At 51.8% G+C, this 26,258-nt stretch overlaps 1 protein-coding gene across 6 annotated transcripts in view; it reads right to left on the bottom strand.

Annotated features, from left to right (window-relative positions):
- LOC122369233 (Ca(2+)/calmodulin-responsive adenylate cyclase-like) overlaps positions 1-26,258 on the bottom strand; it is a 144,293-nt gene that overhangs the window by 3,052 nt on the left and 114,983 nt on the right. For 2 of the 6 annotated variants that reach the window (XM_043343808.1, XM_043343827.1), the window contains exons 10-23: positions 21,781-21,966; positions 21,196-21,377; positions 20,835-20,931; positions 19,227-19,483; positions 17,904-18,024; positions 15,169-15,288; positions 13,859-14,020; positions 13,452-13,668; positions 12,319-12,443; positions 11,778-11,949; positions 11,053-11,413; positions 9,533-10,675; positions 8,132-8,342; positions 4,304-4,472 (exon numbers count right to left, since the gene is read on the bottom strand). In XM_043343808.1, the coding sequence (XP_043199743.1) occupies positions 4,304-4,472; positions 8,132-8,342; positions 9,533-10,675; positions 11,053-11,413; positions 11,778-11,949; positions 12,319-12,443; positions 13,452-13,668; positions 13,859-14,020; positions 15,169-15,288; positions 17,904-18,024; positions 19,227-19,483; positions 20,835-20,931; positions 21,196-21,377; positions 21,781-21,966 (3,523 nt within the window). The remainder of the gene's footprint in view (positions 1-4,303; positions 4,473-8,131; positions 8,343-9,532; positions 10,676-11,052; positions 11,414-11,777; positions 11,950-12,318; positions 12,444-13,451; positions 13,669-13,858; positions 14,021-15,168; positions 15,289-17,903; positions 18,025-19,226; positions 19,484-20,834; positions 20,932-21,195; positions 21,378-21,780; positions 21,967-26,258) is intronic. The other 4 variants (XM_043343834.1, XM_043343853.1, XM_043343817.1 and 1 more) reach the window with 3 other exon arrangements.

Here is a 26,258-nt window from a genome sequence, read left to right as displayed (position 1 = left end):
TGCTGATCACGAATTTCATGTTAGTTTTGATCACAGACGATGTCTTTATGCATTTAGGCCAGGTTGGGTCAGGTCACGTTAGATCAATTAGTAGGCGTCCTGCCGGCCATCCATAGAAGTGTCACCTACTACTGATAGCTTCGTAACATGGAACGAAGGCACTAGAACTACTTCGTAAATATTCAAATGGCTGCTAAAATCGAAATCAGCACCAAAAGCTACCCTAGTAACAAGTAAAACTCGAAAAAGTGAACCAAGGTCATCAAGAGGTCAATGACCTTGGCTTGACCTTCACGTGACCTTGACTCCCACCATTATGCATGGCACCAACATTATTTCACATATTTGATCGTTTAAAACCACAAAAAGACTGGAAACCGCGGATAATGTGAGCTGGCATACGCCGAATCGCGATTCCGGCCAAACATGGTCTCGAGAAATATGCCACAGGTCAAAGGTCAGTTGGGTCAGAGTCATGAAATTTTTAGGTTAGATGTAAAATTGATGATCTCCAGGGTACCAAAAGTTTCGGCGCGATCGGCCGCTTTTTGCGCGAGTAATTTGCGGAAAACCATGGGGTTTTATCCGACCCCTTCCCCCTCCCCCTCCCCACGAGTGCGATGGTTAATAAGGTTACGGTATGTATAATTTACGCTTGTCATCCTATTCCTAATGAATGTGTCTCAGAAAATATGCATCATATAAATCACGAAGTAAAATTATTCGCCTATGTCCGGAACATACCTATATCGTGCTGTTTGCCCTAGCGCTCCTCGAGTGGGGTATTAAGATACTCTAATGTGAATATTCCGTGTTCAGGCAAGTTTCGGCAGCCAAACTAGGCGTTGTCTTGTGCAGAAGACAGTGGCGAATTCGATAGGATATATTTCGGAGTGGAAAAGTGTGGAGAACATTGTTGATTTCCTACATTTATTTAGAATACCATTCCTTCAATATGGTGTCTGTAAGGGTTTTTTGTAAAGGGCATTTTTGTGACCTTAGTAAGGTTGTGGCATACTTTCTGTTTGCCATTCCATTCCTAATAAAGGTGCCTTTCAGACGATATGCAAGTTTAAGACCTCGCAAGATTAAAACCAACAGGACAGGACAATGAAATTGAGCTATACTTTCGGGCCTTGCTGAGCCCATTGAGTAATCACGCATGAGTGTGAACTTTGGGCGCATTTTTCCTAGTTTTGCTGTGGACATACAGATAAAACAATGCCATATATGAAAAATTCAGACATTTCTTAGCCCTACTGACACAAAAAATAAACAAAAATCCAAAAAATATTTTTTGAATTAATAGGCGCTAGATCGGAAAAATCCCCACTGTGCAGCGGCGCGGAACAACCTTTGGTGCGGATTTCGCGGAAACGCCCGGCCTCACAGAAGACAAGGGATAGGACACGTGAGCGAGCAGGTCACGTGAGCCATCCCAGTCTGGGTGGCCTGTTCCTCAACTCAGTCACGTGGGCGTGCCAATCTCGTCGATAAACAGACGGTATAATGTCCCCGGATAGAGTGAGGAGGAAGATAGGGAGAGAGGGATGCGGGAGCGATGGAGGAGAGGGTTGGAAGAGCCCGGGCGGAAGCGATGGACGGGTTACCGAAAAGTGCAGAACGAATCCGACGGAAGAGAACTAAAAGGATACGAAAAAAGGCGCTCCAAGGAAGACATCTAATGGAATAAAACACCACTGAAACGGTTATCTGGCAGCCTATGACGGCCGGGTATCGTCGGATGGTGAAAACACTTCGCTGACAGCCGAACCGACATCGCAATCTCCAGAGGAGAAAGGCCCGACAAAGACTGCTTCCCGTGGCAGACCAAGGTGGAGACCCTCTCTGAACCGAGGCGCCAGGCGGTATCCCAGTGGTGAACCTTCTCATCAAAACTCTCACCAGCTTCGGCTCTCGCCCAATGCCTCCTTCCGACCTTGCCACAATGCAATACGTGGCCCTCAACCCTCATCCAGTCCCGGCCCTACTCCGATCCTGGCTCTCCCAGCTCTTCTCGGCTTCACCATGGTTCTCGACAAGCTCTTATCTTCATCGCACCATGTGGTGGCGAGGTCTTCGCTGTGCAGCGAAGACCTCGCCAAGCCGTACCCCGTCCTTGCCTCCTTCACTACCGCCAGCTGTGAACGACAAATGACCCCCCCCCCCCCGCCTCTCCAAAATACGACTTATAGCCCAGTGCAGACAGTGTCGCCCCACTACGACTTTATAGCGCAGCCCGGGCGTTCCCTCCACCTGCTGGCTACATTATGGTAGGTTATTTCAGCCACCCTCTGCCCGCACCAGCCGGCGCAATGTGACAGCCGGTCGCCAGCGAGACTTCAGTAGCAGCTGGCGGTACGGAACGGGACGGGACCTGACCTGGCTCAGGCCACCCTGAGTGAAGCCACCGTTAGACAGCCGTGACCGCCACGACCTCGGCCGCGACCGAATTAGCCGGGGTGTCATTTCACGGCGATGTGGTACCGGCGCCGGCAGGCGGGTCTGGCGCTGGGGGTTTAATTAGATCGCCCCCGCCCCCACCCACTCGGGAGAACGGAGCAGCGGTTTTCAACAGGGAATAATGAAAATGGAGGCTATCTCGATCAAAAACTGATAGTATGAAGCTGGTTGCTGGGCTTCACTGGCGCAGTATGGGCCCATCACATGATGGCAGCAAGCAATAATGCTGAACAGGATCGTGTCATGTGTCTTGAAAATGAAAGATCTAAGCGGAACTAATTAAATATCCAGATATGCAGACGACAGGGCCCGCTGCGGAAAAAAAAGCTGGTAAACGCCCTTCACCTGAAGACAAAAGCCAAAGAAGTGCACCGCGCGCGGTATCACAATAGTTACCATACTGATACTGTACTGACCATATACTTCTCAGTCAGCTAGCTGTGTTTATGTCACTTTAGCATATACCACACAGGGAAACAGAAGAAATCTTGCAGCTTGATCTGTTGATATAACAGAAGCATAGTTGCCGAAAAAAATATATCCTCAGATCTAAGCATGACAAAATGGTGTGTGACAAATATGTATAAAAAAGATGCCCTTCATCGGACATCGAGTCTATAGTTGAACAGCAAAATCGTCCATAAAAAATGCACGACATCAAATAAGGGCAAATACAAGTGTAGTGGACAGCGCGCCACACAGGCACTTAACTTTTTCTGGCCGGACCTCATCTACCGCACGCTCTGTCCGACCAAGTTCCATCCTCTCGGGGAGCTCCAAGCCGAGCTGAATGGGTTCCGCCACCGGCAGAGAGCAGTCTGACCATTCAGACCGGCCAAAACTTCCCCGATCGAGCGCCGCTCGTACGAAAGAACACCGGACTACAACCGGCCCCAATCCCAGGAGATCTGCAGCGTCCGTCAAAGGGCTGCTCGGAGGGAGCCGTCACTATCCGGACAGGACAAGTCGCCACGGGCCAGCTCAGAACTCTCACTACCCGGACAGCGTCAAAGGACAGCTCAGCACCCGAGGCGTGTCAACAGCAACATCAATGACACGAGCAGCGAACCGGACTCAACTACGCGGTCCATCTATCAAAATTCCCGTCAGCGACGGCCGTGCGGCCGAGAGGGGAGCTCCGCCAGCCAGTTAATGTCTTGGTTGAGCTTCAAAGCAGCCTGTTAATAGCCACCACCCGATTTGTCAGGGTTTCAGATAAATGGTTGTTTTTTATGATGCCAAATGAAGAGGACCGAATGTGATCAGCGTCCATTGGTAAGTCTGCAGGACCATTAGTGCCAAAAACACACGAGCAGAAACTGCGCGAAACGTGTTCGGGACCAGAAATTAATTACGAGGCGAAATAAATAAATAAAAGATAAGGCTCGCCCCGAACTTTCCGCGAGAAGAGACGTAGTATCATCAGTGCTTCCACAGAGCTAGCACACGAGCGCACAAAGGAAATGGAATGTTCTCATATGGCCCAGAGTGCGACAAGACAATAATGTTAGTGGGATCGTGGGCTGTAGCAAATACCATTACGTAACGGCAGACGAATGTCGTTACAAGACACAGGTGCTATCATGTATTAGGGTATCTGGATCAATAGCGCGGACCACGCCCAACGCAAAAACAAAAACATTACCGCTAATCATCTACGCTTCGGGGATATTAGAGAACAGAGCACTCAAGTTCCACTGCGTATGTGATATGCCTATCCGAAAGATCGCCTCATTGCTTCCACATTATTATCCCTTTACATGACGTAATATTATCAACTGTCCATCAGTATTAGTTTCCCTCCGAATTCCGTCCCTCGCCCCCGTCCACCCAGGCTCACCCTCGGCGTCTGTGAGCCCGCAGTCGTTCAGCATGGAGGCGTTCTCGAGGGCCTCGTCGTTGGTGGTGTAGCCGGCGCTCTCGGCGTCCTGGTGGTCGTGGTCGAGGAGCGGCTCCGACTGACCGGCGTCGTCATCCTCCGACCACTCGCTGAGCTCTGCCAGCTTCTCCTGCGGACGGAGTCAGAGAGCGGGTCAGGTCAGGTCACAGGCCAGGGGCGAGCGCGAGGGTGCCTGAATAGGGTCATGGTGTTACGTGAGGTTGTTCATTTCCTAGCAATAATGAAAATTGCTGGAGGTTAGGTAAAGACGGGGAGATGGACAAATATGGAATGCGTGATGTGAAATTCAGGTTACAATGCGCACGACTGGCATTTAGAGGGGGTTTTAACTTTTAAGTTACGTAAAAAGACCCGAGATATTCGATGTAAACTGCCATTTCAGACGGCAACCGTGCGACAGTTGTCGTACAAGTCTGCCATTAAACAAACAAATTTGTCTAAAGAACACTCGACAGAAAAACAAATGAGACCCTCGAGCGAAACTCGTCCCTAACTCAACTAACACTCATTCAAACTTTCCGAGTGTTGCAATCTCGGCTTCCCCACCACTGCCAACAACCCAAACAACATAACTATCACGAGCGTCATATGGATATCCGATACTTTTAGTGACTGGGAAAATTCAAAACGCAACTTCCATATCGCGCCCCCGTCGAGGGCTGCACCGATGGTCCAGGGATGGGCAATTGAGCATAGTGATGACAATGACTGGGTCTGTAACTGTTGCCTGTGATAGAGACGGTAGGTTCAACAATGACAGTATGACGGTGGCTGTGACACTGTGACGGTAGCTGTGACAGTGTGACGGTAGCATCCACAGCGGTCTCGGCTGTGACAGCGACATTACAGGACAGGACGGCGTCGGCGGCCACCAGAGGGGGTTTCCGGTGCCGCCGTTGAGCGGATCCCCGGGCGGCCGCTGGAGATTGATGAGGTCTCGTTAGGAGGCTCCTCAGGGCGCCGGTTACTGGCAATATAACGGCCCCGCTTCGGGCCGCCTGACGTCACCGCCCGACACGCCCGTGACCAGAGTATTGGTGTTGTCGGGGCGGGGAGATGGGCTTCACAAGGCGGACAGCTTGTAAACATCGACGTGAAGAGAAAGGCGAGAGAGATTTAATGACAATTGAGGAGTTTTATCGCGCATGTTGGATACCATTAATTGATGCACACAAGATTAAGTTGATCGGTCTTGGTCGAGGCGGTTCCGCTAATGCGTTCCTTTGTAGATCATTCACCCGTGAGCTATTTCAGTCCAGTAATTTCAGCGACCAATAATGTGTGACATCAAGTTCAATAATTTCTCCGGTCGTCAAATACGTCAGGTAGATGGAGACGGGAGCTATAAAGCCTGGTGTGTCTAATAACATTCTAAGGGTATGTAATGCATCTTTTCCGCACCGGCTAATTCAAAACTGCGAAGACAGAAGAGTGATTTGAAAAAAAAGTTTGATTTAACAGAGGTAAGTGTCTAAGAAGCTTAAGAGACTGCCTCGATGAATAGCAGACTGCCCGACACCGACAGCAGTCACATCTCACATTTCATCCAGCTGGATCTCATTCCCTTCGCCTCTTGCTCAGGACCAAAGACAAATACACAAAACGCGGCTATTGAACCGATAGCGGCCGGGAAAAAGAAAGGAATTTTGCATGTTTTTTTGCATGGAATTTTGCAAGACCGCTATTCGCACTTCCATGCAAAAAAAAAATACCATTTCACATTCCTGAAGTTTGCTGCATTTACGTCCAGTATGACGTCTTCACCTTGACAGAACGCATAGCCAACTGACGCCAGTACCAAAATCACATCGACAACTCATCCGTACACGAGCCGGAGCCGGATCGGGCAGACGGTACTGGTTCGCGGTGTCAGCGATCGTGTCCTGTGTCCATCTCCCCGCCCCCACAGTCGCCCACCCAGCGATCCATTAGCGCCGCGCCGGGGACTGCGATCGGAGATCGTCCGTGGCACACGGATATGATGACGCTGCACCCGCAGCCTCTATTCCAGAGACGGCTAATCCCATTCCCGAGACCATTAATCGCAACCGGTACAATTCCCTGGCCGCAGGGCACGGGCGGGGGCGGGGGCGACCGGACACGACATCCACGCGCGGGTCCGTGGTTACGTAATCTTCATCATAATCAGACGGAGGGGTCACACCGCGAATAATGAGTAAATATGACGAACGGTAGTAGTCAAGTAACACTCCCCAAAAATATTTCTCTAGACGGAAGGGCGTCGAGTTTAGGTGAATTTTATATGTTCACTGATTTGTAAGATTTGATAAACGCATTCACGTCACAACCGCATTACAAAACGAAAGTTAGCACACAGGGTAGCGATACAGCCGCTCGTGCTGAAAGGAGCTGAGACCTCTCGACGATTTTAGCGCGACATCCCCCGAGTCTCTATCGTAGCGCCACTGAGACCGACTCGTTGGCCGTTCGCGGGGCTCCGATAAGCTCTCGCTGAGAAATGACCGGCCAAAAGTGGTAACTAGCAGGCGTCGGCGGCCACGGACCAGCGCCGACTCTGGACTCTGGTCCGCTCCCTCCATCACCGACAGGGTGATATTGGTGGCGGAGGGTGACCGCGCGGCCAACGGGCCGGTCCCACACCCAGGTCACGACCTGTGCGGCGCAGCAGGGCGGGACGCCGGGCGCCCGACGAGCCGAGGCGGCAGTGATGGAGCTCGGCCGGTGCGCACTAATAGGCTTTACACCCTACGGTGGTGACATAGCGTCCGATTTTGGCCCGGGGCACCGCGCTCAGTAGACCGGGAGACCCATCACGATGAGTCGTGATTATATATTTTTGGACGTGATATCAACACTTGGCACCTTAGTCGTCTTATGAGACTCGTAAAATGGTCGTGAAGCAATACATACGGCAGTAACTGGCAAAACATGCTTACGCTCTTCCTTTAACGCCGTCATTCTACCTCAGAAAGTTGTTTAAGTTGACTTTTAAGTAGTAAATAGTAAGTGTCAAACTATTTAAACTTCCTGTGATTACTTACTCTAGAAGAGAATGAAGTTTTGAGACTAACACCAAGGGAAGAGATCAGCTAGCTGAAAACTTCCGAATGCCCGTCACAAGTGGCGTCCCAAGTGTCAAAATAATAAACAACAGCCCCAAACAACAGCCCCAAGCGACTTCGAGGTTCCATGGGGCGAAATATTTGGTGCAAAACCAAAGCACTGACGGAATATGATTGGTAGTTAGTGTCTAAAGTGTCATCGAAATGTACCTTGTGGTAAAATACATTTCTATGATCCCATTGGATCCCAAGTATAAAATACATCCTGGACCTGTGAAAAAAAAAAAATAAACAACAGGGTATGTTGAAAAGGCTACGGTATACAGTCAGCCCGAAATATGCTGCAAGTATTGCTCTTCAGAGACGTCACTGCAGCTTGATCTGCATAATCAACGGATGAAGAAAAACTGAGCTTTCATTACAATCGCTTTGGCCGCTACATATTATAGACGACTGAATGCCTTTCTGCTAGTATTCTAGGATATGTAGTTGTCTATGTCCACATCAATCACAAAATACGCAACAATCCTGGACGTAGGGAAACGCACAATATTCTACCGGAATGGACATCAATGAGGCTTTTACCATTCGAATAAACTACAATTTCCGTAAGACAAGTAACCTTGTTACCAGCGTGCAGTTAATGACAAAAAACTGTTAAGTTCAGGCGTCGAGAGGGATACTGAACAATGCTTTATACGGTGTGAATACCCTGCCATCTCACCTGACGCTCCGACTCGGCCAGCAGTCGCTTCTCCTCCTGCTCGAACAGCTCCATCTCCAACTCCTCATCCAGTCGCGGAGGGCCGTCCACCGTCCCCTCAGACGAGCAGGGGACGGCCGCAGACGAGGGAGGGTCGGCAGCCGCCAGCCGGGTCGCCAGACCCGCAGAGACGGAAGCGGGACTCTCAGAGGCCGAGGTTACCGACGGCGACCTGAGGTAGATGGGCTCATGTCAGCAGACGGTAGGGATAGTTGGCGAGAATACAGTGATCACTAGAAGGCCTTGTCCAAGCGTATTAACGGTACTCTGTTGCCACCCTTGTTTTCAACCTCTACCGTCAACAGTACGGGTGAATGAGTGGCATTCAACACAATTTACAGATGATACGCGACCATTAATACCTAAGCATCAGCAATCAGCTCTGTCAACAGCGATTCATTGACACGGCGAAGCGTCTAATCCCCAGCTGCGCTGCGCAGCGCCGGCGCTATTTTAGTGCGAGATGCCCTTGCCACTCTCCGAGGCAGCGGGACGGGGCAATCTACCGGGCCACTGACCGCATCATGGCCCGGGGTCACGACACCCCCGTGGGTCCTCCTGGAATAGCGGCCGCCGGCCGGCCGGTACCTATTAGAGCTGCGCTCAGGGCAGGCAGACATACCGGCACGGCGCTGGAACGAGCGAGCTATCCCGGGCGAGCGGGGCAGCGGGGTCGGGGATTTGTCCGGGGGTGAATTGCATAGCAGCTCAAGCTCTTTCCCGGTCTAGCCTAGGACAGACATGGCAAGAAGTCGAGCGGAAGTTCACTTGAGCCAGTTGACTGCGGAAGAAAGCATCCAGCTCGGTAGAAGAAATAGCTGAGACGACTGAGGTGAATGAGGCGCACACCGTCGCCATGGTTCGACCACAGTTCTGAAGAAGACTCATCCCAGCATGCCACGCAAGTCAAACCACGCAACTCCGGAGGCTCTAGCTACTACAAAGACACTCAGCAATACAGTCCCGTCGGCAATCCATCCCAGCAAATCGGAGTCATGTAGCTTGTTAGCCGAGACCGGGCCGGTCCTGACAGGCTCGTAAAACCAAGCTCCTACCAAGAACATCAGGGGACCCTCTTGCTTTCCCAGTGGGTCATCTCCTAGAAAAGCGAAACCCTGTTGTGTCGGCCAGTTATTACACGTCTGACAGACCAGAGAAGAAGTAAATGGAAGACTGTGCAAACCCCGAATGGACGCAATTATGCCAAAGCAGCGCGGGAAGGGGCCAGAGGCCAGGTCAAGCGGTTAGTAGGCGGATGAGGCGCGCGGACGCCGTCATCTCATGCTGACTGGCCGGCGTTGGGCAGACGCCGTGTTAGTGTCGACTGGGCCGGACCAGGCCGGCTCAGAGCGGCCAGTTTACCTGGACGGGTCGGCCGGTGGCGCGGCGCGCGGTGCCGGCAGCGGAATCCGACTGGGAGGCGGCCGCAGCAGGAGGCGAGCGCCGCCACCGCCGTCACCGCCGGCCAGACTGGCCAGCAGCGCCGCCTGCTGCCGACGCGCGGCCGCCTGCAGCGCCTCGAGCGGCGCCGGCGCCGACGGCGGGTCGCCGCGGCCCGGCCGCGTGTACGTGTCCGTGTTACAGCGAGCCTGCGGGGTGGTCGGCTCCGAGAGGTTAGCGCGCGCCGTCACCGGGGGGTTACGGGGCTGGCCGTCCGAGCCGCTCGTGCCGTACCTGCCAGCTCCACCTGCTCCGCCGCCGGCGGGCGCTGCTCGAGCGCCCACGAACCGCGGCAGGTGAGACTTCTTGGCCGAGTTGGGCGCAGAGCGCGGCGTTCGCCGGCTCGGCGCCGCCGCTGCCGCCGCCGCCATGGCCGCCTCTGCTGCCGAGCGGACCGCCTCGTGCGCCGCCTCGCGGGGTGACACGCTGCCACGCGCCAGCAGTCGGTTCATGGCAGCGCCTTCCTCGCGGGACAGGGAGCGTTTCTTGCAGGGCGGCTCGCCGTCCGAGCTCCTCGTCGCCTCGGGTTCATCAAACGCCTCTAATCCATCACTCTCACTGTCCGTAGGCGCGGGCGCCGCGCCCGTCTCCGTCACTCGCCGCACCGCCTCCTCCACAGTCACAGCCGGCTCTCCCTCCGACCGACCGTCGGATCGATCATCACGATCAGCGAACGCACTCAGCTCGGCCAGAGCCGGCGGCGGCGCCTCGGCACCGGGCAGGCTCAGCAGCCGCAGCTGTTCGGTGAATGAGGGCGCGCGCGGCGGCGGAGGCGACGGCGAGTCAGCGTCCGTCCGCGAAAAGTCAGTCCGCGAGTAGCTCTCGTCTGAGGACGACACAGATGGAGAGCGGTTGAGAGAGCTCAGCTCGTCAGCCGAGGAGGCTATCCGAGCAGCGTAGAGCTCGGCCGACGGCGGCTGTTTGAGGTTCTCCTCGGAGCGGCGCCGCTGAAGTCGTAGGTGACTCCGGACGGCTGCCTCCTCGGTGTGGAGGAGCCGGGGCGCGGCCATCACGAGCGGACCGTGAGGAGGCACCGCCGGAGGCACGTCCTCCAACTCTGCCGGCCTGCGGCAGACGAGAGGAGAGCGGCGTCAGTGGAACAGAGAGACAGACACAACACACGGGGACGATCAGTATCCAGATAAAGCACACGTACGATGAACTGCCAGGGAGTCACTAACTGACAACTGTCAGTAGGCCGGTCTTTAATGTAAAGTTCCCGCAAATCGTTGTAACCTCGTAAGACATTGGCATCGGGCATCTCTTGAGCGTAAATATCAACACATCCTATATCTATCACTTGACTCCAACTCATCAGCCAGTAGGTACGGTCCAGTGAGTGGCGTGAATCCCAGCCATCCCCACATATTGCCTCCACTGTCTCTGGACGCCCCACACATCCCCCTCCCTGTGAAGGCCCCCGACTGCAAAGTGAACCGCACCTCTGTCGGGCCCAGGGCGGTGTGTAGACGCTCCTCTCCGGCAGCCGGTGCAGGTCGTCCGGCTGTCGGGGCGGTGTGAACGTCCGTGGCGGTGTCGCGCCGCGTGGTATCACCCGCGGCGGGGTGGCCGCCAGCCGACCGGTCTCTGCATCCGAGCTGAGTTCTCTAAGAGGCGGGAGTGGCCTCAGCGCCACCTGTTCAGGTGCTGGGCTGCTGCGTCCGCGGGTCAGAGGCGGCAGAGGAGGCGCCGAGCCCAGCCGAGGCACGTGGCCGGGTCGGACTAGAGCCAGTGGAGTGGCCACGCCGCCGAACTGGGACACGGATGGACCCGGCGGGCCCGAGTGGGACGACTGCGCCGACGCTGTGGGAGAGAGGGGCGAACTTAGTGGGGGCGGGGTGGAGTGGAACAATGCAGATTAGAGTGAAGGAAGCACAAATGAATGAAGCACAATTAATCGGTGCAGTCAAACACAACGTCTGCACGAATCTTGTACTGCCCATGACATTAATATCCCATTACAATAGTGAGCTGTGTAATCAAACCATATCACAAGTCACGTTTACTTCCACACTTCAATATTTGGTTAAAAAAAAGAACACATAAATGTTATCTCAATATCAAGCGCAGTTTATCGGTCTCACCCCACCTGTCCCACCGCCACTCTCGACCCGTCCCACTTTCCATCCTATCCCATCACTGCTCCCACCCCATCCCATCGTCTCACCCATGGCTCTGTTCTGCGGCTGGCTGAGTTCGTCTATCCTCATTGTCGTCAGCTGTTTGCGATCGGTGAGGAAGTAGGTGGTCATGTCCCCTTTGCCTTTGACGCGCACTTTGCCGCGGCACTGGAACTCGTACGGGCCCCTGCTGAGAATCTGATACAGCTCCTCGGTCACCTGAGAGTCGCCAAAAGAACGAAGACAGGTGGAGTCAGTACAGACAGGTGGTGGACTGGCAGAACATGGATTGTCGTGGAGGAACACAGCCATCGTATTGGACGAGCACAGCATTTGAGGTCCAGCAGGCACAGAACTTCAGTTTTCTAAGTATAACAACTTGAGTGCCACCTTCCAAGAGAAATCACATGGGTATAAGCATCAAATATACGAACCTGAATCTTAGGAATACCAAGTAGTCTGCAGTATTCTCAGTGAACAGGCCAGGCAGGCCCCTCCCCTGTCCCCAACCCCCAGCAATCCATTTACCTGAATATGGTTGGGAAGTCAGGTATACGTAGCCGTCCCCTCCCCCACAAAATTCCTGACCTGAATGTGGTTGGGCAGTCCGGTGGAGTCCATTCTGCTGGCCACGTTGACCGTGTTACCCCAGATGTCGTACTGGGGTTTCCGGGCTCCAATCACACCGGCCACCACGGGGCCGATGTTCATACCTGGTGACGGAGCGCAAGCCAGTCAGAGAGAGGGGGTGGGTTTCAGAGGGCGCTGGTTAGAGGTGTGTAGGGTGAAAGATCACATGATGAGCCGGGGCACAGGTCACCTTCAGTCACATAGTGTGTGAGGTCGGATTGGGTAAAGAGCCTACAGATCTGCAGCCTGTCGCAGTGTATGGGCCTACAGTTGAGGGCACGAGTCGTTGGCCATAGTGGTCCACAAACCAGTCTTATGTTCAGGCGTCACAGTAACGCCGAAGTCATCATGGGTCAGTAGTCAGTACAAATAGGTACGATGAAATAATACGTCAGCAATATCCGGAAAGGCAACTGATAGTTTAATCTCAAATAAATGCCAAAAGAAGGAAAATAAATACACCAATTTATGCATCGTCAACTTCGACCGTTCATTTATCATCAGGGATGAAGGAAAACATCGTTGTATGTACAAATATAACATCATAGAACTCAGATACATTAATTATCACATGAAGCTTGCCGTTCCCGCTACTGGAAGTTCATTTTTAGACCAAGACACCTACAGAAGCGGGACTGTATACTCCGGCCATAGTCAGCACTAACAGTGTTCTTCCCCGATTCGGGATCATTACACATCAAAGACATGAGTTTGGATAAACACATAAATACTGTCCAGACTGTCACAGTCGTGTCACGCCCCGGAAACGGGATCTGGCGGAGAGCCAGGCCGAAGCGCGCTACGCTGGACGGTCTATCGCTGCAGCTCGCGGAACATTTCTGAACACGCTGCTTATATTGATAGTGCTAACTCTGTCAACGTCGCACATGAAATGTGCGCGAGTCAACGACGTTTATATTCCTAATGTGCACATTAGGTGATAGGACTGCACATCCAAAGACAGTTGCAATCAGTTACTTCTCACGTTTTTTTTTTTCCAAACACAGCACATTCCCCCGCAACTCAAGTCACCCACCCGTCCTTCTTATCCAAGTACAAGGTATCGCAGTGCGTCGCCCTTCCCAACTCACCTATCCTGAGCATGAAGTTATTGTACGAGTTCTCGTTGATGCTGTGCAGCCTTTCTCGGAAAGCGAACGCCAGTTCGGCCAGCACAGACATGTAATAGATGGCGCTGGCATCGTCTTCCTGGATCTTCTGATCAGGGATCAGGCCCACAGCGGCCATGTACGTGGAACCGATCGTCTTGATCTTGTCGATAGTACGGAAGCGGTCTTCGTCCAGGAGCTGGCAAAAGATCGCATGGCAGTCGTAATTTGGGGGAGATGCTTTATCACTCTCATTTTGCCAAATACCCGTAAACATGCATTCATACAGCGCGCCTAGACAGAGAAGCAGGGGAATCTAGCCAATGTTTTCCAAAGTCAGCAAAAACCACAAAAGCATTTAACCCCATCGGAAAGTCAGTGTTCCTCACCTCGTCGAAATCAGCAATGATCTCGTTGAGCAGCCGGAGGCACTCCACACCTTGGTTATTTCCATCCAGCTCCGAGTAGAACTCGTGGAAGTTGGTGATGGAGCCAAACATGACACCGATGCGCGCGTAACTCTGATGGTATAGCTCCTGAGGGTGAGATGCCTTTGGAGGAGCGGCCGCCAGAGCAGGGAGTGTTAGTATCGCGACACGCCTCCACCGAGCTGCGCCGGCATATACAGACACCACACACCCACACACACACGCAGAGGGGTGATCGTACACGGGGGAGAGGACGGAAGGCGGGCTGGGATAGCGGGAATGCGTAGCAATTAATACATGTGGAAAGATGTTAGTGACTGCACGAGGGAGACGTTCCAAAAATAGGTTTTATAAGGCAGAGTTTAGTAGTGCCCCACCAAATATGACAGTGAGTTGAGCTGCGTGTTATAAAAAACGCAAGAATCCCATTTGTTTGGCACTTTTCAATGATCTAAATGCCATTTTTTCAGCATCAACTCTTCAACTAGACGGAGCAATGCCAAAGGATCGGCAGCACGTCAATGACTGCAGTGCTCGAGTAATTTCATTCGCTCTCGATGTTAGGTATCTTTTTTCAGTTTGCGGCATTTCTTCGGCAAAAAGTGAAAACGGTCCGCTATTGCAATTCCTCACACCTCAAAAATAGCCGCAGAAGTTAAAACAAACAGCACTGACATGCAGCCCAATAACACGCATGCATAAGGAATTCGACAACACCACCCTATCGGTTCATCTCGGTTCAACAGCTGGCGTGCAGGGTGAGATCCACACCGCCGTGCCGAGGGCAGCAACAGAACCCTGCCGTTTACGTTGGCAGCTCGTCACGTGCGAACTAAGGCTCGGCCAGGCGGCTACGTGCACAGGCGTGCTGACGTGTTAGTGAGGCAGACGGGCACGAATAAACAATGCAATGCTAAATGCGAACGATGATCTGATACGAGTGATAAAGAAAGAATACGAAAAGTAGCAGTCATTCCTTGGTGATTTCTGTGGTAATACTGATACCGGCATTATCATGCTTAAGGGATCGAAATACAGGGAAAGAAACTTATAAAATGAAGGTAATACGAGCTTACAAATACATCGAACTTAAGGAAAGCTTTAATTCTCAGTTCAACATAATTGGCTCCTCAATACAGGTTCAAAAACGCCTATAGGTACAAACTCTTTCTGAAACCACCAACAGGTCATAGCCATTTCTATTGCAACAGCGAGAGGTGGGAGGTCATCAAGGTGCTTGGTTTGGAATCACTCGCGATCGGCCTACTCACCATGTTGTTCCTGAACTGGTTGTCGAGGAAGTGTGTAGCCACGTGGGCGGGCAGCAGGTTAAACAAAATCCGCTTGTTGGAGTGCTGCAGCGCTTCCATGTCCTGTTTCTCCTCAATGGCCTGTAAATGACGTCAGAGGGCACCGGTATGACGTCAGACCTGAGCAGTGACGACACCGATAGTGAATTTCAAACCCAAGGCGCAGCTCTTTCCTGTCCTTGTGGCACACACTGACTGATAAACGTGACATCACGATTAAAACTTCAGTGGCTGATGGCCGGTTTAAATATAGAAAGACGCCATTTCATTTCCGGGAGTGCCTTTCAGGTTCTGGCCCCGCCCTCCCCCGGCCATCAATTCTGGGTCGCTAGCTCCCAGCCACCGCCCGTTGCAGACGCTCGGGCACTTCTCTACGGGCGGGGGAGGGGAGCGAACGAGTGCGGCGAGTATAGATGTTCCATACAAATTTACTGGTTTCATCCCACACATCCCGAAGTGCTATGTACGATCCTGAACTACAACGACGATGTTATGGGTGCCATTTCTAGACTAAATTTCGAGCGAAAACGAATGGAACTCAAATCGCAGCTAAAATGACCGTCGCCTCCGAAACTGTGCTGCTAGGTCCGGCGTGGCACCAATAGTCAACAGCAATTCACGTTTCATTTCATAGGTCATTCTGGTCCGGTTAATCCTCACGGACAGAGGAGGAGATGCGTTGCAAAATATAGTAGTGGTTTAACAATTTTGACGTAGTATTATAGCGTAGATCATATGCTGGTGGCTAGCTTGGTGCTTGGGTAATTTACGGCTTGCGCCAAAGTGAGACAAAGCAGAAAAGAAATGATGTGCCAGTCGCCACCCTACATATTCTTCAAACATCCACCTAGAAAGAGTGCAAAGGTAACAAGTTACGCATCTACATAGCACGCACGAACCATTCATCGGAAACAGAACGATTCCATTATATTCTCCAAGAGTCATTTCACAACTAAGCTGAGTTTGGATATGGAAACCGGATTTTTTTCAAACCACACCAACCCTCCGCGGCTAAGTCCCAGCACAACGGCATCCCACACCAGTCGTCTACCATTCTGACCGCTGCAGTCTGTCAGACTAACAGTCTCTAACCACCTTGGGCAGGTATCGGGTCAGACATTGTGGTTACTCCGGACATAGCAGCTTTCATGTCTGCAACACCTCACCTTCGAGCTCAAACAGGCAAGACGCGATTCAACCACGGAAATGCCACGGGCTTAGCGTCGAATGGTTCTACGGCTGAGCTTCAACGGTTGCGAATTAGCATGTCATTCCGACTTTGAAATGTACCAGACTGACACGACTGACACACCTGACAGACACAATGACAAAGGTAATCACGCTGGAATCCAACCTAATCGACACTATCAGACCTATCACATTAACCCGCGCCCCGTAGGGGGGGGGGGCCGAAACGGCCCCCCCCCCCCTGTCCTTTTCGGTCGATATCTCCTAAACGGCTGGAGATATCGCCACCAAACTTTCAGGACCCCTCCGGGCATCAATTTTACACATTGTGACCAAAAATTTTTTCCAGAGGCTGTGATAGGTTGGCCACAAATGACGTCAGAGTGACGTCATGTTCTGTCATTTTCGACCAAAAAAGACCTTCGCGAGAAGACCTGTCAGGCCTACAGCTTTGAAGATACAGAAAAATGTTCAAGACATAAAAGGTGTAGAATTGACAGGGCTACAAAACTGCTGTCTCGGATTTTTGAAATTTTTGAGTTTTGATCCCCAAAAATCAAAAAAGCATTTTTTTGGATATATTAGCCAAAAAATCCAAAAAGTTTTTTGAGTTTCGAAAAAACCGGAATATATGTGATAGTACCTACCGTCTTCTATCTACATACCAAATTTCAGATCGATACCTCGTTTTTTGGCCAAGTTATAGCGAAAAAAAAACTTTCAAAAATGATGACGTCAAATTTTCAAACTCAATTTTTGGCAATTCTAGAACTCGTAGAGCAAAACAAAGACCACCATTAGACTCCCCGTGACGAGCTGCATCGAATGGATACCCATTTTATGCAAAAATATCAACTTTGAAATTTGACCTAATTTGACCTGACCTTGACCTGACCTTCACCAAAACGTGACCTAGGCTGGCCCCAAAGGCTGCCTAACCCACATAATCGCATTTGTCATGTAAAATGGACCATAAAACATGTATCACACGACACATTCATATTGTGACCCCCGGTGACCTGACCTCGCTGTGACCTGACCTGGTATCAGTGACCTCAGGTAGCAAAGTATGTGTTTGACGAACAATATACCATCGATGGTTTTCAATAAATTACCAATTTACTCGATTTCACAGCACATTTCTTGAATTGCCTGTGAACGGTGAAAATCTGACCTTTGACCTGACCTGTGACGTCATCGGTTTGACCTAGGTCAATGAAATTTGGTCACAAGGTAGTTCCCGGGTAGGGCTATCAAACGCCGTTTGAATTTTGAAAATCGGCCGGTAACTTTCCGAGATCTTAGGGGGGGGGCCGAAACGCCCCCCCCCCCCCCCCTACGGGTGGTAGGGTCCGCCGGTAGCCCTACGGGGCGCGGGTTAAACTAGCACTGGCAGAAAACAGACATCACCAAAATGACTCACCCAAGTCGCCAAACTGACACGCCTGAACCTGGCACTGACACTGAAACCCAGCTGACACTGACACTGACACTGACACCCGACCTACCTGACACTGCCAGAGGAAGTCCAGCCGAGCGGTCCACTCCATTTGACGTCCGTGGATGATCACAGCCAGCAGGAACAGCACAATCTGCACCACACTGAGTAGTTGTAGCGGCACCGGTGATCTGAAAAGGTCACAGGTCAGGGTCATCGGGGGTTACAGGGACAGAACATTCTGTAGACACCCAACAGTTGTAGGCGGGACCTATGACCTGAAAATGTCGCACCTCAGATTGGAGTAGTAGAAATGGTACTATTTGATCATCATAATCTGAGTATCGGTCGCCTGCTAAGGGTCACAGAATAGCGTGAGGTCAAAGGAGCACCTGGACTGGTCACAGGTCCAAACATTATTCAGAGTCACCATCATACGCTTATCGCCGCAAAGTCTAAAGAGATCTCTGCTATCATCATTCTGATCAAATGATAGTTGGATGAGAAGGCGAGTCGCAAGGCAGGTTCCAATGAGCTAAATGCACACGCTGGATCCATGTTTAAAAACAAAACAAGTGAGAAAAAGATAGACCACGAGATACGTTCCAAGTCAGGTGCTAAGAAATACATACGGTGACATCCCATTACCAAGTCATTTCATCTCCGAACACTCAAAGTTCATCATCGTTCCAATTGCCATCAGCACTCGGCAAACAGCTGATATGTAAAACCCGCCACGTTCACTCGGTTCCTTTGCTCTCACAGACCCTATTTCAGCCGTCTTTTCGCATTCACCAAGCCGGTGAGATCTGAGTAAAACCAGGCGCCAGCCGGCCGCACCAAAATAGCCCCGTGGATAAGCCTCTCGCCCATATTCGCGGTTAATTTCAGACGGAGTTCGCTGCGACGGAGACCGGCTCTGCGTGACCGGGGGGGTCGGCAGACGCGCTACAAGGGTATCACACGACACAGGGGTGTCATCTGCCTTTACAGTTAGTCCCCAGCGGCCACCACGCAGATCCCAGCTAACCACGCACAGTGCATCGCCCGTGCGACAAAAATGTTCTGAAAACTGACCGCAACAGGACTAGCGACGGGAATAATCCGATTCCTCATCACAAAAGTATCGCCCCAAGCTCTAAAAAGGCAGCAGGCACATTCACAGAAATGTACACCAGCACAAAAATATCAGCAGTATCACCTAGAATAATGCAGGACTAAACCTAGCTGTCAGGCATTCCATTTCAAACAAAAAGCAGTTTAGTGATACGCACGTACCGGAGCGAGCAATCAAGCCTCTTTTTACTACCTAGGGCATCTTACTACGCCTTCATACGACTTCTTTCTCATACCCTCCCGCCGACCCAGCTCGTCCACCCAGTTGTCCACCTACCCCATGCGCTGGTCGTAGCAGAGGAAGAGCGGCGCATGACTCAGGTAGATGAACATGACGTAGACGGTCGTCATGGCAAGCAGCACCAGCGTCTTGACGAGGATGGGCAGCCGCAGGAACACGGTGACGGCCAGGTAGCTGATGATGCAGCTGAGTACGACGTACTGGGGCAGCGGACAGGCGCGGTGCGTGACGTCCGACGGGGCCGGTAGCTGCGCCGGCGAGCACGCGTTTGGTGACTCGGTGAGACATGTGAACTGAAACGGGGGAGAGGGGGGAGTAAGCATGGAGGGAAGACAGCTCTGTCTGGCATGTTAACTGAAACGGGGGGAAAGGGAAGGAACGTCCGCACGGTAAGATAGGAAAGCTTGGTCAGACATGTAAACAGTCAACAAAACAGGGAAGTGGGCAGGAGAGGAGCTGAGTTACAAGGTCGGGCGACTCGATCAGACACGTAACCTGTCGACAGGCGGGATTAAAAGGTACGGCGATGGGACATCAGAACGGCCCGGCGAGGCGAGGGCAGCCTATCCGCCGTGCATTTCAAGTCGCGATGGCAGAACCTAAATGGGGTTGACCCAGCTGAGAGACCACCATCAACCAAACAAGACTAGCGTATGTTAATCGAAGTGACTGCTCCCCATGTTCGTCAATGAGCAATGACAAAGTAATACTTTGCTGCAGGGACATCGCGACCACGTGCAAACTCTTCTGATAGGTTGCACGACTTGGCGCGGGACGTCATACTCGTATTGATCAGAGGCATCATATCGTCTGTGCACGCGTCAAAACAACAAAAACAGTCGCTCAGAGCTCGGACACAGCGAGCAACGTCACTCAGGCGTGTGTTTGGCGTCCCCAGACGTGAGCTCTGTCACACAGCTGCTGCAGATACGAACTGAGCTCAGTCGCAGCTCAATTCTCTTCCATGCTACAAAGTCGCTGGTCTGCAACGGTGCCGGTATTGGCCGCTAACAACGTTCGCGGTTTTAGAGCTGTTCTACCACAAGAACGTAGCCAAAGAGAGAGACGGAGATCATGCCAATTATGGGCTGCTGAACGATGCTATGAGTGCTTAACATAATTCTATTTTTTGCCGTTGCAGCAATGTTGAAGCAATAACTTTTTCAGTATTTGCTACATTGTCTACGACGGACATATCCTCAGTTAAATTGACCCCTTCATCGGCAAAATCCTGCCTATGTACGAGGTTGACCATGTTGTTAAGTGGAGTCCCGTTAGGGTCAGCTTTTAATAACCTATCAATTCTTCGAAGCAGCTGCACCAAAGAACCACAAAGCAAGAAGATCACAGCGTTCAGCAGCAATAAAACAGTCAGCTTTTGATGATAATACAAATCTACCGACGTTCTACATGACAGAATAACAAGATTGGCATTTCAAATGACAAATTGAGCTGTGTATCGGTAGAATGTCCGCAAATTTACGACCGCGGCAAGGCCGATAAACGGGCAGATTGGTGGTATACGAGTACAACGTACTCAATACTCATTGCTCGACACATTGATATTTACATTTGACTTGAGCCACGGCGCAGATGAGTACCACGAGGGTACCCGGTACTAAGTACTCGGTACTCAGCACTTACCACATTGACTTGGGCCACGGCGTAGATGAGTACCACAGAGAACACAGTGACAGCCAGCCGGAGCAGGAAACTGCGGCTCAGGTCCCAGACAATCACCCTGGCGGAGAAACATAGCCGTCAGGTAGAGAGAAGCGACCGCAAACAGACGACAGAATCGATCACGAACAGACAGAGGCGATATTTGGTCCCAATCACCCATGGAGGAGCTATAGCTGACTTTGGGAGCTATAGCTAGCTATTGGAGCTATAGTTAGATGTAGGAGCTATAGCTAGCTATTGCTCATTTATGCATCATCAATATTACCGCTTAATTTCCCCTGAATTTCCATCCCATCTTACCAAAATTTCTTTCAGATCGTACCTGAGCCGGACGGCCAGCAGCAGCATGAGTACGACGGCGATCCAGACGAAGGCCGTGAGGAAGAGCAGCAACAGGATCAGCGTGCGGGGCAGCACCACCGCCTGCACGCCTCCGAGGAACATCAGCAGCAGCAGCGACATCGCCAGGGACGCCGAGAAGCCCACGTCCTGCTCGCAGTTGTACTGAAAACGTGGGGGAAGAGGTGACGTGAGAACTTAGTGGAGCGGAAGGGCTGGTAGATATGGGTTCGTTTACCAAAGGGTGGGAGAGCCAGGCACGCATGTGGCAACGGAAACAGGGTATGTGCCGGTCTACTACCTTCCTGACTCTGGCATATGCAACAACATTGACGGCCACTAGTGAGTTCCTCATTAGATATGGTATTGCAATGAATACAATGATGGAAATGCCGCCATGAACTACCGTTGATTTGCAGCTCTAATATTCTCCAATCCAACGATTTGCCAAGTCACCCACTCAAAATAATCCCAAACGTATTCAGCAAAAGCACACCCTGCACTTCACTTTGGTCTTTGCTCCACTTCTCCTTCCCTCCACCACTCCTTCCCTCTCTCCTCGACCCACCTGCTGCTCTTTCTCCTTGTTCCTGAAGCAGAGACTGACCACATTCACGTGGTTGGACTTCTCTCGATCCACGCTGCGCGCGTCGATGGCCTGTGCCAAGTACTTGTTGACTCGGTTGGTGGGCTGGTGTGGCAGGGAAGAGTGGCGCTTCTGGAACGGTCTCCGGAAACGCTCGGCCATCTTGTGCTGAAAGCAGAACAGCGACATTGTCACAGGACGCCATAGTGAGCCTAAATAAACGGGAGAGCCAACATTCAGAGACAAAAGAAACACTGACAGCGGAATGTAATATATGCGGTAAGAAATTTCACGGAACGAAAGGCGTAGTGACTGGCGAGATGGGTGACTTTCATTTACTGCTTTTTTATTAAAAAACTGCCTTTGTTTCTTAGACTTTGTGAAAGTCGTTTTAACCGTCCCTTTATCTACAAGAAAGGCTAGGCATGGCTAGGTCAATATATGATACATAAGCCAAGCTAAGCCTATGCATCCGACGACAAAATCCCACTAGCAAAACCTACCTATTTTGCCCCTGATCAACCTATTGCACAATGTTGACAGCTATAAATATCACGCGTCCGCCCCCGTTCCTGTCTCGGTAGCCCCTTACTCAGGTGGCGTCACTGGCTTCCGTCCGGTTCTATAGCTGGCAGGGTCACCTCACCACCTTCCCACCCCCCCCTCCCCAGCCCTCCCCCGGTTGTGACTGGCCGGTCGCCAAGGGACACCGCTCGGGAACGGGGGTGGTCAGACTGCCGGTCGCGGGGCATGCAAACGATGTTTGGTCAGTGCTGCCCGTGCTCAGACGGCGTTGGTCGGGATTAACAACTTCTTCCAGTCAGTGCCTGCCTTCCAGGCTTAAAATTCATGTCTCTACGAGTCGAGCGGATATTGTTCTTTGGGATATATGGCCTGTTCTAGCGCCTCCAGTCAAAATTATTTACTGGTGGCTCTTCTAGTAAGGTTTACTGGAGGCGTTTTAGCAAGGCTAACCCCGATGCACCTATTCTCTTCCCATCCATATGAAGTGCACACAAAGCGCGTAGATGAGCTTATTAACCGGAGTGTTAAAGTGTCCTCAAAGGAGAACAAACGACATTCAGGTGTGACCATAAATATGGAGCTCATTAAAGTGCTGCAAGTTTATACAACCTCCTACCTGGCATTTGACTGGTACTTACCAAAACACACAATGTTTCTATTCCCTTACTCATGATATTCACTTTGCTTTTTAGGTAGGTATCATTTTAGCCCACACATAATGGTACATACGATTAACTAAGTAGTCTAGGGTGTGTCACTTGAAACGAAACAAACGGAAAATGTGCTAAAAACTTGCGCATGGACTAGAAATGAAAGGCCCTGGCGGTAAAAGTTTCGAAAAATCAAAATTCGTGCGGCGCCAGCCATTTTTGTTTCGCCCATATACGAGGGGGTATCGGAAAGTTCTGATCATCACATAGAAGATGTAGACCGATTTTGATGATTTTTGGTTGGTATTATATTTGGTTCTTAAGAACAATGTTCCCGCAAAGAGAATCCTGAGAAGTGGTTTTATCTTATGTAGGAGAGACTTAGAAGTAAAAAAGATGAGTATCGGGCCCATTGAGGACCGAACCGTCATCCAACTAATGCATTTGAAACGGTATCACACTGAGAAAATACATCAAGAACGTGAAATCAGTTTGTGGCGAGGAAAGCCCATCTCATGCACTTACCGAAAATGAAGAAATAATTTTCAACTTGGTTGCATGGCCCTTGCAGGGGAGTCAAGAAGTGAGTGGCTACCAGTGACTGACAAGGTGGTGACTGTGAAGGAAGTGGAGGACCTCATCCTTACAGATCGTCGTGTGGCCTTTCAGATGATTGTGCAACAGAAAGGTCTCAATGCTGGCAGTGCCTGAAAATATTATCAGCGAAGAACTACAGACGATAAAGGAGTCAGCCCGCTTAGAAGTTCGTGTGTCTACTTTGTTCAAGAGAAAAATGCGTCTTGGCCATTCGAAATCAAAACTAGGCTTTTTTAGGAAATTGAAGACATCTTCGATAATTTGATGACTTGTGACGAATGCTGGGTCTATGTGCATGATTCAGAGACAAAAAGATGATCAAGAAGTTTAAGCACGACACATCTGTCCTTCTTAAAAGGCGAAGATGCAGAAGCCGATATGGAAGGTCAATGCTATCAGTGTTCTGGATCTGGAGTAGGATAGTCATTACCGACTGTCTTGATTATGGTCGGATAATGATAAGCAAGCACCACTGCACACTTTTGAAGAAGTTGCGAGATGGCCTCAAGCAGAATCGCCGCAAAAAAGCCCAAGAAAGATGTTTTATCCGCACCGACAGCGCTCCCGCCCATTCGTCCTGAGCTGCGATTGAAGAAAGAACATGATGTGGACATTAAATCCTACCGCATCTAAGAAATTCACCTGACCGGGTATTAACTGACTCTTGATTGTTACGGGAGATGAAGAATCCACAGTATAGCCGGTGATTTAAGGACAGAAATGACGTCATTGATGAGATGGAGCAGTGATTTACGGGACAGTGCGAAGGTCCTACAATGACCGCCTGAGGCAGCTCAAGAAACGATGCAATAAGTTTGCGGTCGTGTGTGGTGACTTCTAAAGGAGTAATGAACATCATGTAAAAAAATCAAATTTCTATCACATCTCATTCGTGGTGATGATCAGAACTTTTCGATACCCCCTCGTATAACCCATATACAGTCCAATGCGCCTGAGAGTATATATGCGTTCCTTTCTACACAGTCGTGTCCGTAATGAAAAATGGCAAGTGAAACGACGTTCTACACATCAATTGACATCCATTTAGCATGATTTCTAAAAATCGTAGCCTCAAGTCTCCCCAGGTCAGGTCACCAGGTCCCCTCAAATGACCTTTTAAAGGCCTTCGGTATCAAATGCACGAGTCATGCCCGAATGTTTTCTTTATTTCCAGTAAAACCCGACCAGAAACCAATAACTACGCAGAATAAATGCTTGATTTCTCCAAGGTATCACAGCATAACAATGTCTTCCAATGTTACGATTCAGAAACACACGACAGGCAGGTAAAACTGGTAAAATGCGACCATTCCGGTACAAAGTCCCAGTAAGTACTGAGTACTCTGCTCCAAAGCAAAACACAACAGCTCGACAGTGCAAGCGATGTCAGTGTTGGCAGCTACCGCGGGATGTTGGCAGCTACCGCCCGATCGCCCTCACGAGCCACCTCAGCAAGCTCGTCGAGAGGCTGGTCCTGGGACGGCTGCGCCACATCGTGGAACGCGACCGGCTGGTCCCCGCCGAGCAAGTGGGGTTCCGCGCTGGACGGTCAGTGGAGGACAGCATCGGACGCCTGGTCCAACAAGTACAGGACGGCTGGAACCTCCCCAAGTCCCGCAGCAAGCGCGCGGCCGACGGCACCACCGCACAGAATACGTCCTCCTGGCCTTCGACTTCGCGCGAGCCTATGACACCGTGGACCATCGCCTGCTGAGAGTCCGCCTGATGGAGATGGGGGTTCCCAGGTGCCTCTACAACTGGACGTGGCAGTTCCTGCGCGACCGCCGAGCGACGGTGGAGTACCAGAGCGCCACCAGCGGCGAGCGGGTGTTCAGGGCGGGCCTGCCTCAGGGCAGCGTCCTGTCCCCGGCCCTGTTTTTGTTGTGGGCCGCCCCACTCGCCGCGGAACTGCAGAGAGTCCCAGGCACCACGGCGTTCCTCTACGCGGACGACACAGCCGCCCTCTGCGCCGGTAACGACATTCAGGTCGCCCGGCAACGAGCGCAGCAGGCTGCGGACACCCTCGCGCAGTGGGCCCAAGCCAACAAGATGACGGTGGCCGGCCAGAAGACACAGGCTCTGGTCCTGTCCCAGTGGCCCCGCGATGCGGCTAACTGCTCCGTGAAGGTGGCAGGTGAAACCGTAACTGCGGGCGATCAGCTGAAGCTGCTGGGAGTCACCCTGGACCGGCTACTTCACTTCGGCCCCCACTGCCGCAGCCTGAGACAGAGAGTCCGCCCAAGGACTGCCCATCTGAGGAAGCTGACCGGTCGGGAATGGGGCCTCCAAGAGCAGCAGCTCCGCGTCGTAGCCCCCGGCTACGTTCGAGGAGCCCTCGAACACGCCGCAGCAGCGTGGCTCCCGGCAACATCGCCAACCCACCTCGGTCTCCTAGAGGTGGAGATGCGCGCGGCCGCCAGAGTGGTGACCGGATGCCCCCGATCCACCCCGGCACATGGCCTGATGGCGGAGGCGGGACTCGCCCCGGTGGCTGAGCGCCGCACGGCCTTAGCGGCGCGTCTGCTGGCCAAGGCGCGCGCCCTGCCGGAGGACGACCCGCTCCGTACCGTCGCGGACCGAGAGGTTCGATCCCGCCTCAGCACAGTGACCGGCTGGCGTGGAGTCGGCGAGGAGGCCTGGAGGGAGGCGGGCATCACACCGCCGATCTCGATCGAGCCTCTAGTCCAC

Source organism: Amphibalanus amphitrite, unplaced genomic scaffold (assembly GCF_019059575.1).
Source record: "Amphibalanus amphitrite isolate SeventyFive unplaced genomic scaffold, NRLGWU_Aamphi_draft 000033F_arrow, whole genome shotgun sequence".
Taxonomy (NCBI): Eukaryota; Metazoa; Arthropoda; class Thecostraca; order Balanomorpha; family Balanidae; genus Amphibalanus; species Amphibalanus amphitrite.
This window is presented reverse-complemented; position numbering and strand designations above follow the sequence as displayed.